The 20,143-nt window shown below is 33.5% G+C and overlaps 1 protein-coding gene across 9 annotated transcripts in view; it reads right to left on the reverse strand.

The window, feature by feature from the left end:
- LOC129801383 (rho-related BTB domain-containing protein 2) overlaps positions 1-20,143 on the reverse strand; it is a 47,799-nt gene that overhangs the window by 12,055 nt on the left and 15,601 nt on the right. For all 9 annotated transcript variants that reach the window (XR_008751690.1, XM_055846343.1, XM_055846344.1 and 6 more), the window contains exons 2-6: positions 16,709-16,911; positions 7,604-7,905; positions 3,546-3,993; positions 2,861-2,967; positions 2,499-2,793 (exon numbers count right to left, since the gene is read on the reverse strand). Coding sequence is in view for 8 of the 9 variants with exons in the window: in XM_055846343.1 (XP_055702318.1) it covers positions 2,499-2,793; positions 2,861-2,967; positions 3,546-3,993; positions 7,604-7,905; positions 16,709-16,888 (1,332 nt within the window). In the remaining variant the exon portion in view is untranslated. The remainder of the gene's footprint in view (positions 1-2,498; positions 2,794-2,860; positions 2,968-3,545; positions 3,994-7,603; positions 7,906-16,708; positions 16,912-20,143) is intronic.

Consider the following 20,143-nt stretch of genomic DNA (forward strand, 5'->3'; position numbering starts at 1 on the left):
CTCTGATTTCTTTTAGAAATCATGATCAGGTTTTAATGAATAACCTTCCATATACCTTAATTTCATTCCGAATTTTACCTTCTACATTTCCTCAGAAAGGAATTATTGTGAAAAAAAAGGATTTTATTTTGTACGGGAGCTACTATAAGGAATAATAAGCATAAAGGGAAGCACATATTATAAATAAATAGTTTACAGGCCTTCCATTAAACTTGATTCCATGTCAAGTTTTAGCTTTTCTACTTCTTTTCAAAAAAGGAGCTGTAATGAAAAAAGTCTTCATTTTGTATGAGGGCTACAGGAAAGATGAGTGGGAGAAGAAAATAGTATGCATGGATAAAAAGCTCAAGTCATGCACTGACCCCAAATCAAATTTTATCAGGATTAATTCAACCGATTTTGAGAAATTCGATGGAAGAATAGTAGTTTTTCCAAAAGATAAAAGTGTTTTTACACGGATTCCCGACAAATAAGGAGAAATGGGGCAACTTTGAATTAGGGTTCCTTTAAAAATGGATTTTTCTCCTATTTTTAAAAGGAATTAAGGCTTATCATAATGTAATTTAGTTTCACAATGGGTTTGTAATGCTAAATAACATCACGGTAAGGTTCAGTTTCGTTTAAAAAATAAGGGAGAAAGAGCTCATTTTTAAAGCTGCCCCAAATTCAAAGATGCCCCTCTTCTTCCTATCTTAGTCTCGTCAATTTTTACACCTATCTCTACTCCCATCTGAGGAATTCACATAAATAGGCCGACGAAGATTGGTTAATTATTACTTACTATTTTTCATTACCGCTTCCGGTGTTTTACTGCTCGAACTCAAATAGAGGGCAGTTAATCGAACTTTTTTTTCAATTAGTCACCGCCCTGGAGCTTAAACGGTGAGAGATATCAACTTCTGGTCTTCGCTGATCCCCAATAAAAAACCAATGTCTCTAGACATTTTATTCCTCGCCCCCTCCAACCCCTCCAAAACCACGCTTTTTTGTTTTATTTGGAAAACGTATCCTATGATTTCCTTTATTTTTGGATATGTTTGAAGGTGGTTAAGATTTCGTCCAAACATACATATGACCTAAAAAATTCGCCATCTTGAATTTTCGAAGGAGAAAGTTTAACCACTTTGAAGGGCCTATTTTTCTCAACCGATTTGATTAAATTTGGATTTTTTGGAAAGGCCTTGAAATTTTCCACCCAACTGCATCCGTCACAATCGGTAAAGAATCAGTTATGTACCCATAAATGACCTATCTTTTTTCACTTACATTCGAAATAATGGTTAATTTAAGCAAAATACGCTCCCATATGCAAAGATATGTATCAATAATGGATTTTGATCCAACAACATTTTGCGAAAAAAATTCTCATCAGGCACATTTTGTAGCTTTATGATAGGACTCTCCAAGAAAAAAAAATTTGAGACGAAATATGAATTAGATCCTGGGATTATTAATTTTTTTTTAGAGAACATTGATGCAATCTTGCCTCTACTGCATTGTTTGGGATAATAGTAACATGTTTTATTAAAAAAATCATAATTGATCGGAAAATAGGATCGACGTTTTTCCGATATTTGCACGAACTCAAAGATGTGAAGAATTCGCCCATTTAAAAAAATCTGATTATTGTACTACATTTTCTTAAAAAAGAGCTTTCTCTTTTGATTTTTACTACTTATAAAAATATTTTTTTGAAAATTTAAGTGCTACGAGTCGAAAGGTCCTTTTAATGTTCCTTTTAGCAATTTCGGACATCAGTTCTATTTTTCTTCATTTTAAAAAAATACATATTATTTGTAGGAGTTGGAAAATTTTAGCCTCGCCCTTTGTTTACTATTGCAAATAAGAAAATCCTAGTTTTCTAAAAAAAAAAATGGGTAAAAATATGAAGTTTCTTTTTTAATAGATAAAGATAAAACATTTGAAAGATAATGTCAGCCAATGATATAATAAAAGAAAAACAACTTTATATTGATGTCTGATGCCAATGTCAAGATAACTAAATAATTTACATTAAATAAATTCATTTTGTTTACTTTTGATTTTTATTTAGCTAAGAAATTATCAAAGACAGAAAAAATATGTCTGAGACTTTTTTAATTTAACGGATCATGTGTTTAAAATTCTATTTAATCAATCAATCTAAATATTGTGAGTTACTTTTCAACGACCCATGTATCATTCGTCAGAAAAAATGTATTATTATTTACTCATAAAATTCAAGATAATTTTAGCACATAGAAGCAGATGGTCACTCTATTTTTTTTTATGAATAAATTTCTCAGAAAAGAGATATATTGTGAGATTGTAGTATTTCTTTGCATGTTGTGTCTAAAGAAGTAATTCTAAAATGTGATAAATGAGATGCTAGGTGATTTTCCACTCGAATTTCTTTGTTCTGTTTTTCTTTTTTGAATGAGATATATCAGGCAAAAAAATATCGAGTGATGCATGAAAATGCTCCTAAATCCATTCCCCAAAAGTCATCTTCAATTCACCTGTATATCCAGACATTCGCGATCGATACTGCCGGAGTAGATGAATTTGAGACATTGCTGCATGGCTTGGGGAGTTATGAGTTTACTAAGGGTGACAATGGTCTGAGTGTGGGAGCGGGAACAAAGTGTGGAGAAGCCACTACCAATAGTGCCATTTCCCTCTGCCACTTGAATAACCCGAATGCTTTGGAACACGGGATGATGGAGCTCACGGAAGAGATCACACGGTGGCTTCTTTGGTTCGTGTGTCGGAAGTGCTTGATAGCTCGAGCGTCGCTTCAATTGCTCCCACATTCTGTACAGATCCACAATAAATATTCAGACTTATTCCTAAACATGACATAAAAATGTAGATTACATACCTCAATGGCTGAGCTGAAGATACTCGAGATTGAGGATCACATCGCAGAAGGCACTCAGTGTCTTCGTTGAAGTCGGCAGTTGAATTATCACCGTACGTTGAACTAACCTAGAACCCCCAAAAAATATCATGAGCAGCATATCATATATAACTTACACTGAGAAAAAAAAGAGGGTGCGATTAACTTCTTTTCCTCATAACTTTAACACTTTTTAGGTGTAAAAACATATCAACATTTTTCAATGTTAATTTTACACCTTTTTAAGGGTAGAAATAACATGAAAAAGGGTAACTTTAACCCATAATACACCTAAAAAGCATAATATTTACACTGATTTCAGATCAATAACGCAGGATGAAATTAACATTTCCGGAATGTTATTTTAACTTTTTCGGACTTCTCTCAGTTGAGAAAAAAAGAGGGTGCGATTAACTTCTTTTCCTCATAACTTTAACACTTTTTAGGTGTAAAAATATATCAACATTTTATAATGTTAATTTTACACCTTTTTAAGTGTAAAATTAACATGAAAAAGGGTAACTTTAACCCATAAAACACCTACAAAGCATAATATTTACACCGATTTCGGATCAATAACGCAGGGTAAAATAAACATTTCCGGTATGTTATCTTAACTTTTTCGGATTTCTCTCAGTGTAGGATTTAATCCACAAATTTCATTTACCATGCTCGACTCACTGCTACTCCTCGCTCCCAAGTCTGACAGTTCCATCGTGAGTAACCGATGGAAGGCACTTGAGCCGGCCGACAGCACAAATCGATGCACCGGAAATCTTACAGCACCCACCACAAGCACCAAATCTGTATATCGCTGCCCATTGAGCATTGTGAGCATGTCTTTTGAATGTGTACCAGTGATTACTGTCACCTCTGGTGGAGGTGGTTTAGGCGGTCTAAATGGTGCCTGAAGCAGTGGCCTCTGCACACGCTTAAGATTCGTGATCCAGAATCTCTGTTGTCGACGCGCTATCAATGCGGCTCGAATGGCATTCTCAAATACTTCATTGACCCCAAAGTAAGTGAAAACACTCGATTCATAGTACGCCACTCCGAGATCCTTAGCCACTGCCCTGGCTTCATCTGGCATCACGAGATCGGACTTCCTAGCAGCTCTAGAATAAAAATTTCACTTTCCTCTAATATACCTTACTTAAGAAATTCTGATTGAATATATCTGCCAAAAATTAATACCCAGAAATACATCTTTCTTTATTCAATAAATTTGGAAATTTCTCTGTGTGAATAGTTAAGCTACAGGTAGAAGCATTTAGTAGAAAGAAAACTCTGTAATTTACCTGCTTTTAACATATTTCCTGGGGTGACATTTTGTTAAAAGGGGAGAAAGAATATTTATAGCAAAAAAAATTATATAATTTTTACAATGGAATTTTCAAAATAGTAATTCAATCTGGTAGTACTTTACTTGGATTTGAATAAAGGACAGTTTAAATATTAGAAGACGAGTAAGTCATCCATGATCAGTAATAAAAAAAATTACTCATACATTTGAAGAGGAAAAACAAATGAGCAGTAATAAAAGGATGACAAAACGTCCCATGCTTTGCTAAATGCTCGAATTTGTGCATTCGATTGTATACATAAATCATTTATGTATACAATTCAGTAATCGAATCATTTATCGCTTACTGGTTCACAACCGGGATTGAACCTTTTTAAAAAATTGTATTTTAAACTGACGTACAGTAGACTCTCTCTCAATTGGACATTTGGGGCAAAATGTCATCCGGTTTATCGATAGATTTTGGCGTCATAGCCTTTGTAAATTCCACAAAAAGCGCTCAATTATCAAGAATTACGATAAAATAGGAAGAACTACAGCGAATTTGAGCGAATTAGCTTCATAATTAAACGTGAAAATTGTTAACAAAATTTTTCGACCGATTAAAAAATAGCCGATTGAGTGAAAGTCTACTGTAGCAAATTGCAAGATGAACGCAGGACACCAATGCCCTTTCCGGAAGCGTCAGTGAGAAAGGCTCAATTCAGAGTCAAACTCCTCAGTTTTCCAAAGCTTTCGGCGTACTGCACGCCTTCATCATTCAAAAGATCGTTCAAAATAGATTTTTAGGAGTAATAAATAAGACTTTCGGACAAAAATGACTTTTCGGTTCTATTTACACTTTGTCAGAAATTTTAAGACACAAATTGTTTGAAATCCAACAATATTTTTTGTTTACATTGAAAATTCGTGGAGTGAATCCTGACCTGACTGAATCGACATTCTCTCTAAACATGCGTACTGTCCAAAAAAATTACATTGAGAAAGAATAGATATACAGTATATAGATATACAGTATTTAGGGGAAAGGCTCATAATTTTGTCTAGTTTCTTATTTTGGACACTTTGAGGATAAAATTGGACACTAAAAATAAATTGATTAAAATTATGGATTTTTATTCCAATATTTGATGAATAATGAATTCTATCTAAATATTTGTTCTTTTTGAAAGATTTTAACACTAAATACGTTAAATTCGCTAAATACGATTTGAGTTAAAATTGCGTCTTTGAAACTAAAGTGTGAGCAATTGCTTACGAGAAATATGACAGAATTCATATTTATTCAGAACATTCAAACAGAATTCAGTCTTATTTAGCTGTGGTTAAGTACTAACAATGTTTCTTCGTTTTTTTTGAGTGATATTATTGAATATTCATTGAATATTGTGTTGATTCACGTTACTGATGATTTGTACATTTGACCTGAAGTGAGGTTTGCCTTGTGAATTATATTTTTCGTGTGAAAAATGGGAAATTTTTTAAGACATTCACCAGTGAGGTGATGGTTCTTATTTTGGACAGGTGTTTTTCTCACGTAATTTCGTGAAGTTTTAGCTTTTGTGATGACTAGGTTGGACAAATGCCTGGAGAAACAAAGGAGCATCATCTCTACGAAAGAGATGTAGCGAGAAAAGCTTTGAAAGGCTCCCGGAAAGGCCAGGAAATGAGCGAATCCGCACGTACTTGGAGTACTAAAGTGACTGAAGTCAACTCGCTTTAATGAATGATATGGAAAGTTTCCAGGCTTCTTGTGATATTCAACGTTTCCCTTACATGAACAGGAAGAGGACTTGGTGAGATTGGTTCATGAAATGAAGAACAATGGGCATGCTGTAGAGGCGGATTAGCTGTCCAATTATACAGCCAAGTTGTGCAAATTAATAACCAAGTTATCAAAAATTCGAGTCAAATTCACCTCTATATATCAATTCATCTTTAAACGTTTTAAAACTAATTTTAGTAAAAACAAAAGACAATAAACCCTTGCCAAGTTTCTAAACAACCCTTCTGAAAAGACAGTAATAAAAAAAGTCAATTAGTATTGAAAATATCGCACTTCAAACTTGGAATATCGATGCTTATAAGCAGACTGTCCAAAATTATGAGCCTTTACCCTAGGGCACATGTGGTTTAACAAAAAAAACCCAAAACACGGGCACAATATGTCAAAAAAAAATTTAAAATTCAACTGTCTTACAGACTTTATTATGTCACCCGGAAAAAGAGTCCACGGATAAGCGAGAGTCTACTGTAAGAGAAAAATGAGGGGCATGCTGACGGTCGACTTATGAGGAGTACACAAGATCCCAAGTCTATATCTCTAACCGTTTGGCTTCTATACCTGTTGACAACCGAACGAACAGATGGACAAACAGGTGTGACGTCAAAATATCGAAATTTCATATGTTCAAAATCCTACTAAAATATGACTACTTGCAAGACAAGGTACTTTTGTCTTTGTGGAGTTCGATTAGTAAATTTATTTTCTTACTGTTGGATGACCCACTCGTCCCTAAATTATGCTTAATTTAAATTTGATCAAATAAAACATAATAATCCACATACTGAAAAAATTACTATACAAAATTCCAAGTAGAATTAACTCTCCAATTAGGTTCTAATTTGAAGAAATATGTAGGGGAAAGTGCCCATGCTTCGAACAACCCCAAGTTTCGCAATGATTAATTTTTTCCTATGTTACTCAATAAATGTCACTCATCGCACCCAGATTTTAAAAACCAAGGGAAAGTGTCCTGTTTTTAAAATATATTGCAGAGTCCCATTTATTCAGAACCATAGGAAGAATTTAATCATTACGAAGCTTGGAATTGCATGGGCACTTTCTCCTTCTTATCAACCATTGTATTTTTTTTTTACGTGGTTTACGTGCGCTTCATATCCGAGCGGTTTACTACAAAATACTCCATTTTGAGGAAAATTTCCCACAATCTGTAACGGGTTTATTCTTTAATGATATTTATAATTATTTAATATTTAATAGACAAGGACAAAAAATAATTGAGAATGATTTGGTTTTTTAATGAATCACAAAATGTTTTTCTAATAATTGCAAGAAACCTATATTTTGCACCTGAATCATGTAATTTTTAGCTCATGAAGCATTTAAAAAATATTTACTGAAGAAAAATATTTGAAAAAAGATTTTACTGTTTGTCATTGCGACACAATCATTTCGCTTTTTTTATGTGTCACTGATTAGAATAATCACTAGCACAGGATAAGTAGGGGTGTTGTAAATATTTTTGTGTTATTTTTATTTGTTATGAATTTATAGTAAAAGACACAGAAGATAAAAAAAAGCCACATTATAAACAGCTTTTATATAAGTAGCTCAGTTTAAAATATAAAAATGATAAAATTCAAAGATGTCGCAAAATATCAAATAAATGAAATCTCACCTGACAAAAGGACTCCGATCTCCAAAGTAGGACAAGTACGTTTCATCTCTGTACATGTACCGTAGATCATTTTTACATCCAACAAGGATGACTGGTGTCTGTGGGCAGAATCGTCGAATTTCCGGATACCACATTGCACGACAATTGCGCAATGAGACGGGATTCGCGATGGAAAAGCATAGGAGAACAACATCTGATCGTCCATAGGCAAATCGACGATCTTTCTCGTGGTCCCCAAAAGTATCCCAGAGTCTTAGGGAAACATTCACACCATCCACCACCTCCCACGATCTCTCCAACACCTGCACAGATGAAAACCATAAAATAACATCCAAGTTGGTGTGAATGATTTCGCAAACATCAATGTTGTTGTTGTTCCATGTGATTCACATTTTAAAGTGTTTGATTGTGGATATAACACAAGTATGTGACAAAAATAACCCAGGGGAAGATCAACTCCTCTTGGTGTTTTTCAACATATCAATTGATCAATTTCTCACTCTCTTTGTATATTTCTTTGACTATGTTTACGTTCAAGACAAAGTCTCTTTTATATACGCATTTGCAATAGAATTTTTCTCTCTCACTCACGATCCTCACGATAGTAGATAGACCAGAGAGACTTAAGAGATCACTGTCTGTTTTGTATAGTTTTTTTTATTTTGAACAGTGATGTCACAAAACAACAACTTTACACAGAAATTATATCCAAAACATTCTCTTACAGATACACACAACATTATTATAATTTTTTCTCATTTTCTCCTTTGAAGAACGTGTAAGGAATGAATGATATACAGTAGGAAAAACAATGTTAAGTACTTGGACACGGTATAATGAGGAAATTTACTAGAGCGAGTGAAATTAAAGAAAAATTACCATATAGGAATTATCTCAAATAGATTCTACCACGCAAAAACAATTGCTTTTGCTGTTTAATAATATTGGAGTAATTATTGTGGAATACATTAAGCGTCGATTTGTTAATTAAAATGTATTGTTTGTTGCTGGGAAATAGAAAAAAAGTGAAATGAAAAATTTAACATTATAAGTCAATGACAAATCTAGAAAAGCTTATTGATAGTGCGATTCCAAACATGAACAATTTCGAAACACTTCTAAATTAATTTTGGAACACAAACTTTGGGACATGAAATTGAAATTAAAAGACGGCCTAGTAGCTGGTATTTTAATTATACTAAAAAAAATGATACTTTATGAGGAAAATACGGACCTGAGGAAGAATTCACGGAATGCCAAAAGCCTGGCTAATTAGTCTTTGAATATTGTGAAGTAAGCTCGCTCACTGGTAAAATTAAATGGATCATCAAGGATCATTTGAAAAGTATCACTTTTTTTAACTAAATAATAAATGAATAATAACAATGAAAAGTCACAAAACATTTTTTATTATGATAAATGTGCATTCAAAATTTGAAATTTGATCTATAGTTTACAAAAGGATCAAAAATGCATCAATTTGATCCTTTAATTTTTACCAGTGCTGCATATTGTATCGAGAAACGGTGGCAGCCAAAATCCTGAAAGCCAAAATCCCGAACGCCAAAATCCCGAAAGCCAAAATCCCGAATGTTCAAAATCCTGATAGAAATGAAATTATATGGAGGAAAATGTTTAGAATAATTTCCCAAGACACAGAAGATTTCCCTTTGCCCCCAGCAAGCGCGGGTACAATCGTGAGAGTAGCTATAACACTTTTAAGAATTCGGGATTTTGGCTTTCGGGATTTTGGCGTTCGGGATTTTGGCTTTCGGGATTTTGACCGGGACCCATCGAGAAAGTGTCTCGGATTAAGGAGAATTGATGTATTGTACGAGATAATTGATATTGGCCTCAATTCTGAGACCAGGATCAAGACCAAGAAAATTTCAAGATTTTGGTATTCTGAAATCAAAAAATTATGATCAAGATGTCAAATTCGTCAAATATCTTGGAATCTTGAAATCCAAGACACAAACCGTGTGGATATCAAGATTTGCAATTCTGGAACCAATGGCCTCAATTCTGAGACCAAGATCAAGAAAATTTCAAGATTTTAGTATTCTGAAATCAAAAAATCAAGATCAAGATGTCAAATCTGTCAAATGTCTTGAAATCTTAAAATCCAAGACACAAACCTTGTGGATATCAAGATTTGAAATTCTAGGACCATAGTATTTCAAGATTTCAAGACGTCAAATTTCTTGTTTTCTTGAAATATTTCCAAGAACCTCTCGGAGGTGTTTGGAATTTTCAAGATACTAACAATTTGATTGAAGAGTTTCATGCGGAAATTATTTTTGATGAGGAATATTTCTATAAGAGATGATACAAAAAGAAAATTACTATGAAAAATGCTATGTTTGATCTTGTAATTTAATCGTATGATACATATTTCTAGATGTACGTTTCGAAGTACAACACTCTGAAAATACCTGCAAAAGAATCACATCTTGCAGCATAAGCATTTCAGGGTTTATCACACTTACAAGTTTTGTTTGAACTTCTTTTATTCCCGATTATGGCCTGTCATACATATATTATTTAATACAACCTATAATTAATTTTTCTAATTTATATGGCGAAATTTCAACAGATTCGGCAAAGAAATGAAGATATTTGTCAGAAGTGACGTTTCGTTAAGTGTGGAAAATTTTAAAATCTTGGTTCTTAGCTAAGACATTTTAAATTCCATAAATGCTTTGCGTCACAATATGAAATCTTGATCTTGGAAATATTAGACAGCTTGAAATTTTGATCTTGATCTTGGTCTCAGAATTGAGGCCATTGTCTTTGTCTAATTTTTGGTTATAGACACACATTGAAATAAATTTTCGCTATTGGTGTCAAGTTTCGTTTGTCCATCTTCGAATTATTCTCATATTGGAAGAATTAAGTCAGTCTACTCTTTAACTTTTTTCCTCGGAACTTTAACACTTTTTAGGTGTAAAAATGTATCAACATTTTTAATGTTAATTTTACACCTTTTTAAGGGTAAAATTGACATGAAAAAGGATAACTTTAACCCCTAATGCAGCTAAAATGGTAATATTTACACCGATTTTCGATCAATACTGCAGGGTAAAATTAACATTTCCGGAATGTTGTTTTAACTTTTTCGGATTTCTCTCAGTGAATGAATCGACCGTAGAACGAATTTCACGCGGAGTAAAAGTAGTCGGATCACAAAGATTTAACTATTTAAAAGAAATTCATCAACAAACAGTGTTCTTTGGCCACAGTTTTTCAATAAATTGTTAGAATATTTAAAAATTTTACCTTATTAAAAGAAATTAAAGTTTTATTACTGAAAAATAAGAATCGTGTCTTTAAATATCCCGTGTTACAATATTGTATACATTCAGGCGTATTTCAAAAAATAATTTCTAAATTGACTTCCAAAAGTAGGCAAATTGCATAATTATATGTTCATAATCTCGTCAGATGCATAATCCCGAAGTGCATAATGCCGGGACTTGAGTGTAAATTTACTAACTGATGTGGGAAAAATTGGACAAACACTGGACTGATATCCAAACGAAAAACCACCGGAAAATACACGAAATATCGAATGCTTTGGAAAATTGTGTGTTCATTTTTTTTTTGGATTACACTTAATAACACCAATGCTCAGAGACGTTCTCTCCTAAAAAAACTGATAATGTAACATCAATTTTTCATAATAAATCATATTCATCAAATTATGCCAAAATACGATTCCCTTCTGAGGTTCCGGAGCTAATTTTTGTTTTTGTACTTATTATAAATATAATATAAGTTGCAAAACCCATTGGAGCAAAGTTTGAGCCTGATCTGAGGCAATCACATTTTGTTATAACCGTAATAAAAGTCAATAATTTTAAAAACAATTTTCACGTTATTTTTTATCGCCCTTGATACGAGATTATCATATTTCAGGTTCGTAGATGGTGATAACAGAGATAATACAAACGATTGTTTTGACCAAAGTATTGATAAAAGAATAAGAATGTTGCAGTTTTGTCACCATTTATCATGTATAGGAATTTCTTTTTATCACTAGTGTGTCAAGTTTCACTAAATTGTCTAATTGGGTGCTAATTTTCATCCAAAAATACTTTGGTGACTGCATAATTAATTTCACCACTGTATTCACAAATATATTTTATTTTGACAAACAAAAAGGTGCGGAATTGAAATAAAGATGCGTAAAAAAGTTTTACAAATAAAAACACCACATGCCAGACCAGACAATATTTAGGTAGATCACAAAAAAAATCAATAATTCTGTCGGTGTATAAACATTTTTTTTAAATATACTGCATGGAAAAGAAACTTTTCCCAAAGTTTTTCATTTTAAAGTCCACAGTCACGTGATCCCTCAATGCAGTTCTTTCTCTGTTCATCCATTTTCATCGCCCATTTCTATGTCACTCTCATGAATAGGAATGAGTATAAATAGCAAACACAATGTTATGCGCAACGCAGAATAAATTTTATTTTGTAAACATGTCTTTGACATTTCTTTGAGTCTATCGCACAATAAATTTTGTTACTTGAACATGTTTTGGAAATTGCTTATTAAAGAGAACAAAATGACTGGATCTAAATTTCATTCAATCTTAATTAAATGTTTAAAACGTGTTTATGAAACAAAAGTTACTTTGTGTTGGGCATATAGAGGAAAGTCGTCTGCCTTCAAACGAAAAATGGAGTTCCAAATTTAAGATTTTTCTCTGAAGAATCCACAAAATGGATTTTATTTTCTACTACACCAAAAAATTCTCTTGTTCATTCGGCGTATATGATTACCTCATTTAGCACTCGCAAGTCCTCAGTTTTTCCTTCTGAGGAAATTAAAAAAGTGATGTCGATTTGTATGAAGGCAGCTGGCATAGTCTGCCTTCAAATGCGAGGCAGCTGCCTTTAAATGTTTTTTTTTTCACTGAGAATATTGAATCAATAAATCTAAATGGGCTATAAATGATTAGGTTGAAGCCTAACGCACTCACTAAAATCATCACTGCAGTCAAAAGACATTAAACAATAACTTTTCTTCACATTTTTCTGAAGCACTGTTTTGCACATGAAAATTTGGAAGAAAAAGCCATTGAAGTTGAAAATTGTCAACTTGAAACATCCCGGCCGGAGCAAGATAGCAGGTTATAAGTATATGTATGACGTTCGTCAGAGAAAAGTAGGAGTTCGATTTCACATGTTTTGATGTATGGAAAGATAGGATTTAAAGGCACACGACATTAGCATTTAAAGTTTAAAGGCTGCTGCAGGGTGATATTTGCAAATTTTTGCCACCCACAAAAATTGTGTGGGTGAATCAATCTGAACAATCTGAACCAAAATGTATTAACAGAAATATTAAGCCTGATTAACCTTCTATGTGTTACAATGGAAGATTTATTTGTAAAAAGATTTTTACTATGAAAAATCACATGATTTGTGGAACATCAAAATTACAGTTTAGAGCTCATTTCATTTTTTTTTGATCTAGCATCTAGGAAATAGGAGCTAGGCTCTCCATTTTTTGATGATTTGTGAGGATGATGGATAGCTACCTAATAGTTAATAGAATATAATTTATGCTTTTGAGAACAACGAAAAAATTGCAACATTTGAAGGCTGCTGCATTTAAAGGCAGACGACTTTCCCCTACCCAGAGCACATTAACCTTTGTTTTTTATACATTTTTTCAAAACTGCATACGAAAGTGGGCGATTTTACTAGACGTAGATTTCACATCCTTTCACTGAATGTTCAACGCACAATAACTTTTGTTTAGTAAACATGTTTTTGACATTTCAATGAGAGTGAGTGAGATCTAGATCTAGTCATCTCGCTCATTCTCATGGGAAATTTTGAAAACATATTTACAAACAACATAACACAATAGCACAATAACAAAAGTTATTGTGCGCTGGTCAGAAGAGTCAAATAAATATTTACAAAAAACAAAGTTTATTGTGCGTTGAACATTAGGTAATCCATCGATGCCAAAACATTACATTTTCATAAACTTTTATTCATTGACTCTATCCGATCCGGAGTGACTATTGAAAATTTCAATAGTTATTTTTCATTTCCCACGCAATTCTGCACTTTGAGTGCTATTAATCGACCAAAAGCATATATCCAGCTTAGCATTTTCCCATTAATTTTAGCCCATCATTGTGTGTTAGTTCAACAAATTAATTTCCAATATTTTTTTCCAGCAATAGTAGCGTGTTAATTACTATAGAAATTCTATATGGGGTCATTTTTCTCCATCGTATATTTGTAGTGCTATTTTCGCTGCTCTTATTTCCTGTCTGATACTTCCATTTACAGACTCTTTCACTATGGCTGCACTTTATGCCATAAATAGTTGAATAGAGTCTCTCTCACGTTTGCTTTCTAACCAATGCATTGAAGTTTATTCTCCCATTTGTTTCTCTATCCACACTGCACTCCCCCGCCTTTTTTCAGGGAGATACCCAAGTTAATTCTAGACGTGAAAGTTTCACAACGTCTCGACACTTGGATAAAATGTAACTGTACGCGAAACACAATGGCGAAAGAAAATTCGCAAAGTGATTTTGACTCTGACATTTTGTGTTTAACGACTCCTCTGGCACGTCTTTTAGATCAGGAAAATTTCATGAAATCAAAATTCACATGGCTTTCTTTCTCACTCGTTTTGCATATATCTGTCTCATTCTTCCCTTCTCCAAATTCGATTGAACTAAATTGAATTTTGTGATGTTTAAATGAAGAAGAAGAGTGCGAAGAAGTGAGATAAACATATGCAAAGCGTGTGAGAAAGAAAGGGGGATTTGAATTTCGATTTCATGAAATTTTCCTGATATACGAGGTGTGCCAGAGCCATAAGAATCTGATTGTAACTGATTTAAGTCTCAATATTTCTTCAAAATAATTTAGGATACAACAGAATTTTTAATAAATATGCAGTTCTTTGACCAATTGATTGCTGATTGAAACTGTTTATTGGCCTCTCTACACACTGCCGAAATTTATGTAAATATTGAAGCAAATTCCCTACGCTTGTGTAGGAAAAACTCTTCAATATGGACATAATTTTTTGTAGTGTGAAGAGGCCATTATGGCCATAATGCAGAGGCTATTATGGTCTCTACAGACTAGAGAAATTTATGTCCATATTGAAGAATTTTTCCTACGCGAGCGTAGGGAATTTGCTTCAGTATGGACATAAATTTCTCTAGTCTGTAGAGGCCACAAGCCTAGCTGGGAAATGTCAATAATTTTAAAGTCCTTTCTCATTTTAAAAAGATTTTTAAAATAAACTTGATACCTGGAAAAACATCTATAAGAGTATCAATTCATAGAGGAGTTGCTGAAAACTCGAAATCATATCTCTGAGATCTTAGGTGGGGAGTAAATAAATAGGTAAACACTGAAAGTATTATTCCATTTTTGTTTTCATAAAAAGAATTTAGAAAATCATTTCTTTATAAGGATAGATCTTTATAGCTGAGGCAGCCAAAATCCCGAAAGCCAAAAACTCGAAAGCCAAAATCCTGAAAGGAATTAAATTATATGGAGGATAATGTGTAGAATCACTTCATAAAAAAAAGCATGACTCCCTTTGGAGGGATTTTTATCTGCTTGGCATGTTTCCTTTGGCCTATCAATATAAATATAAGACACTGCGGACTTTTTTCATGAGGGGTGGGTATTTGTCTTCACAAAGAAGTCATGGTGATAGAAATGGCCTACAGGTATCTGTCCCTCGTCCTAGATGCGAACTCTTTAGAAGAAGTCTGTCCTACATGGCTCCCACTCTCTTTAACGCCCTTCCAATTTCCCTTAGACTGCCACACCTGACGTTGGGTACATTTTCGGAGGAATTATGTGCTCATCTTTGGAGCAATTATTTCTCCGAAAGACGCGACTGATGTCCAATTTTGATTGCTTTTATTTGTTTGTCGATGGGGTTCGGGACACCTTGTATTATTGCGAGTGTGCCTGAGTGCGGTGTAGTATACCACATTCTTTTGAGTTTTTCTTGGAGACATCTGCTAAAGTAATTACTTGCTAGAGTGCCTTTCTGGCTCTCTTCTGTCCGGGGTCTCTTTTGGGCCTTCAGCCTTTTCTCTCCCCACTTGTAAAGAGCGGGCTTGAACGGTGTATCTGGATTATAAAAATTGATATTGGTCTCCGACTCCACCGTAGCTTTGGATCGTCCGATGTGCTTTGGTGTCTTGATCTCCTTCTTGCCACCTAACTTTTGTTATTTTTAAATTTTTTTTTTCTCTCAACTTTTAAATTACTGTTCTTCGAACCAACACGGCAACATCACGTGCTAGCTCCCTAGCCACGTTGTCGAATTTCCCATGTGTCATATCTGGCAGTTTCCCCCCTTCCCACACATCCTGGTGAGTACTGCTTGTTAGTCTGCAGAGAAAAGATCGTTTAACACGACAAAAGACTACACAGCCTGAGAAAAAGCATTTCCGCCGTTTGGCTTTGGAGGCTGGTCGTCAACGCTAAGACGGCGGCGGACGCTTGGTATGGGGGGCTAATGTAAAGGCACATGTTGGTAATAAAAATACAATACAATACAATACAAATACAATACTTCCCAAGACACAGAAAATTTCGCTCTGCCTCTTCAAGCGCGAATGCAATCGTGAGAGTATCTATAACACTTTTAAGAATTCGGTATTTTGGTTTTCGGGATTTTTGCCCATTCGGAATTTTAGTTTTCGGGATCTTGACATTCGGGATTTTGGCTTTTGGGATTTTGACCGGGACCCCTTTATAGATACAGATTATTAAGTGAATGTAATAGGGAGGGTCGTTGATACCTCTTGCCAATCTCAAACTGTTGAAGTTTAAGGTATAACAAAAAAGAAAACAGGGAATTTCTTGAGCAAGTACATTAATTTTTTTTTCGGGACTCTATTAGTCATGTGTTGACTAAGCTAACAGTCTGGCAGCGATAGAGCCCTTCCGGCTCTACTGTAGTTTCATGATACCCTTTATGAGAGTGAGAAAGAGAGAATGCAAATACTGGGGTAGAGTGCATCGTCTGTGTCTGGTGGGAGATTCATCTGCACCCAAGGCATACAATTGTGCTCTATTGATACTTACATCCTTGTATATTCTGTACTGGTCAATGGCCCACACAGTTGGCACATGCGTCGACAGCAATTGCGAAAGTGAAACGTGTTTGTTGCACGCTCTGGCACAAATCAGGCGCGTCTTCCCGACCGCCGTGTCTCCTACGAGGACACATTTCACCAGCTCCTGGTGTGGCTGTTCGTTGTCCATTCTGCCATGCCCGGTGAGAGTGTCTGCAAATTAAGTAACCTTAACTGACTAATTGAATACCAATTCATTTATACTGTCCCGTAAACAGGATCTTAATTGAAACACAATTATATATAAAGGAATCAGATTGTCATTCATAAGATCAATTGCAATGATAAATTAGAAAGATAAACAGTTTCCAAGAAATTAACTACAAATAAATCTCATAGATATTACAAGCATAACATAAAGTACAAAATAACACCGACCGTCAATGAACTTCCTTGTGGTTTATGACCACATAAAACGAGAGAGTGCTCAATTGATTCTCTGGCCAGAGCACTAGTAAAAGACAAATGTAGCATTGGTCTTAATTGACAGCAACAGACATCAACATAAATAATCGTGTGCCTTCGGTTAGCAAATTAATTGATCCTCCTTCCCTGGAATCGTCCCACCTGTTTTTTAATTCCAACACGAAGGAAAATTGAATTGTTCACTCAATTTGTCTAATTGAAGTCATTGTAACCAATTGAAATTCAATCAATCAATTTAAAACCACTTAAAATATCAATATTCCCTCCATCTCCGCCAACACATACTCGACAATTACTTGGCAATACCCCACCAGAAGAGTGAACAATTAAGTGGCTCAGCATTGCCATTTTTCATATCTACTTCTACTGGGCCCAAAAAGAAAAACATCAAACTAAAAAAATTAACAATAAATTTAATTCAAGTGTGATGACAAAATGAGATTGCGAGTGAAGTATCTTGAATTTCTTTATGAGAAAACAACATTTTTTTAGTTCACCGATACCATTTCTGAATATCAAGCAAAAGCATTTTATATATACATGAACATCTTGAAAGTCATGCAAAAATTTGCAATTGAAATCACTTCCTGGAAATGAAATTTATACCAGTAGTTTTTGGTAAAATGCAGCAAAGTGCTATTGCACAATCAATAAAATTAAAATAGGAATTTTTGAAGCGATGCATTTTACATCACCATAAAAGACTGACGTGATACAAAATTAAAAAAAAAACAAAAAAGTACATTCTGACGGAAATTGCATATTTTTTAAAAACTAAAACCATAGGCGAACGCTTATATTAAAAACTTTATTAGCAGAAAATGAAATTGCAATGTAATTTATTTCAAAATTAAAAATATAAAAACCAAATTTGTAATATGGTTGAGATTTCTTTGTAAATTAAGCCATTTTTTACGGGTAAAGCATAAGAATAAGCTGAGATTCTTCACATTTTATTTTGTGCATTTCATTTATATGACCAAAGATGTATGATAGACTAATCAAGAGGAAATCTCGTTTTAATATAAAATGAGTAACAAGGCGTTATGTTTTGCGAAATGCTTGAACTAAAACTGAAAATGCTATACGTGGAAAATACTTACTTAATTTACCAACATTGCTATTACCAATATTGATAATTTTAAAAAATTACATGGACTATAGTGCGACCCAAGTGTCAAATTTGAAACCAAATATGGACTATAGCGAGACTCTACTGTATACTTTTATATGCCACAGAGCTTGAATTAAAGAAACTTTTTATTATGTTGAAAAAACTTAGAGAAAAATGTCAAAAACTATGTCTATTTTTCGTATATTTTGACCCACGTAACCCCTTACAAGACGAAACGTGATGTAAAATACATAAAAATGGTAAATTTTATATAAAATGTTCCCAAAAGAATACAAATGTCATTAATTTTTTCGAAAATCCTACGTTCCTGATAACAGTAACTATATTTATTTTTTTGATTTCGCATGAATTTACTCTGAGTAATCTTGCCCATCGAAAGAAAACGTTTTTTTTTTCAAAAAGATCTCCGAAAATCAAGTCCCAGCAATGGTTTTATTTTAATATTTTAATGAAAATTTGGAAGATATAAGATTATTTTTTCGTCTTTTTCACCAAACTAACCCCTTTATAAACATTCTTAATATGTAAGCTCCAAAGAAGACTAATGTAAGTCTAAGATGTAAACTTTTCAGGAGAGAGGTTTAAAGTTTGATAGCTAAGATTTATTTTTATTAATTTCACTACGATTAGTATACTTTTAATATCTGAAACTATTTTATCATACTTATACATTGGATGTCTTCTGGTTAAGGCTATTTTTAAACAATTTACAGTAAAATTGTAGGCAAAAAACTCGTTAATTTGGAACGGTGATTTTCAATTTTTTCTCATAACTTTTGCAGGAATAACTTATTTAACATAAAATATTGTGGAAATGTAGATTTAAGGTTTTTGCATTTAATGATATACCATCTTTTTACACTACGGTACGAAGACTTATAATAGTCTCCTTTGGAGTCGACGATTTTTTATATTTAATCGACTAAATATTAAATAAGAAATTGTAGAATTTTAGGTGTAAGAGAGTATGGGGCACATCAGGTTTATATTAAAAACTGATTTAATTTGTTTTACGGAACAAATATAAAATCTAATAAAATAAAAAAAAACAAATAAATAAAACAAATACAAACGAATTTGCAAACAACTTCAAAATATAGTGAGAAATGTTTACTGATATGAAAGTGCTCCTTCCTGAAACTGTCCCAATCATCCTCTATATTGTTTTATTCCAATAGCATTATTTTTTCCAAACGTTTGTTTAATACTTTAGGGCACTTTACCTTCTCTATGAGATTTTGGTGATAATGTGAGATAACCACTTGTAATGTTCAGAAGACCCCCCCCCCCTATAAGTCGACCCTGGGATTATTTACATGACCTTAATTTTCCCCCCCACTCCTCCCGTTCTCTTATGAAAACATTTATTTTTGGTTATATCTTCTAAACGGCTTAAAAGATTTCTTTTATTTTTGGATATGCCTTAGATAATGTTTCGTCGAACATTTCGTCCATTCGTCGATGCCGTAATGTCACTCCTTTTAACGGTTTTCTAAAGTTAAACTAGTTTTTTTCTGTTTGAGGAATAAAAATTGATATAACGGAATTAACTACTGATTTTTCCTTTTACACACTTAAAGTTTAGAACAAATGCTATTCCATAACGTTATTCGCAGACCATTTTTTAACAATTTAATTATCTACCGGATCTCATTAAAAAATAAGAAACAAAAAGTCAATTTTAATGCTTTCGTTCTTTAACTTAAACCGTCTTCAGACTAGAGATTTAGCCAGGTTCCCAGTCTCAAAACCTTAAACAGCAACCGACTTTATTGATTTTTAAAAATGTAATAGGTCATTTGCCCTTAATAATCCAATCCTAAG

The sequence above is a fragment of the Phlebotomus papatasi genome, chromosome 2 (genome assembly GCF_024763615.1).
Source record: "Phlebotomus papatasi isolate M1 chromosome 2, Ppap_2.1, whole genome shotgun sequence".
In the NCBI taxonomy this organism is placed as follows: domain Eukaryota; kingdom Metazoa; phylum Arthropoda; class Insecta; order Diptera; family Psychodidae; genus Phlebotomus; species Phlebotomus papatasi.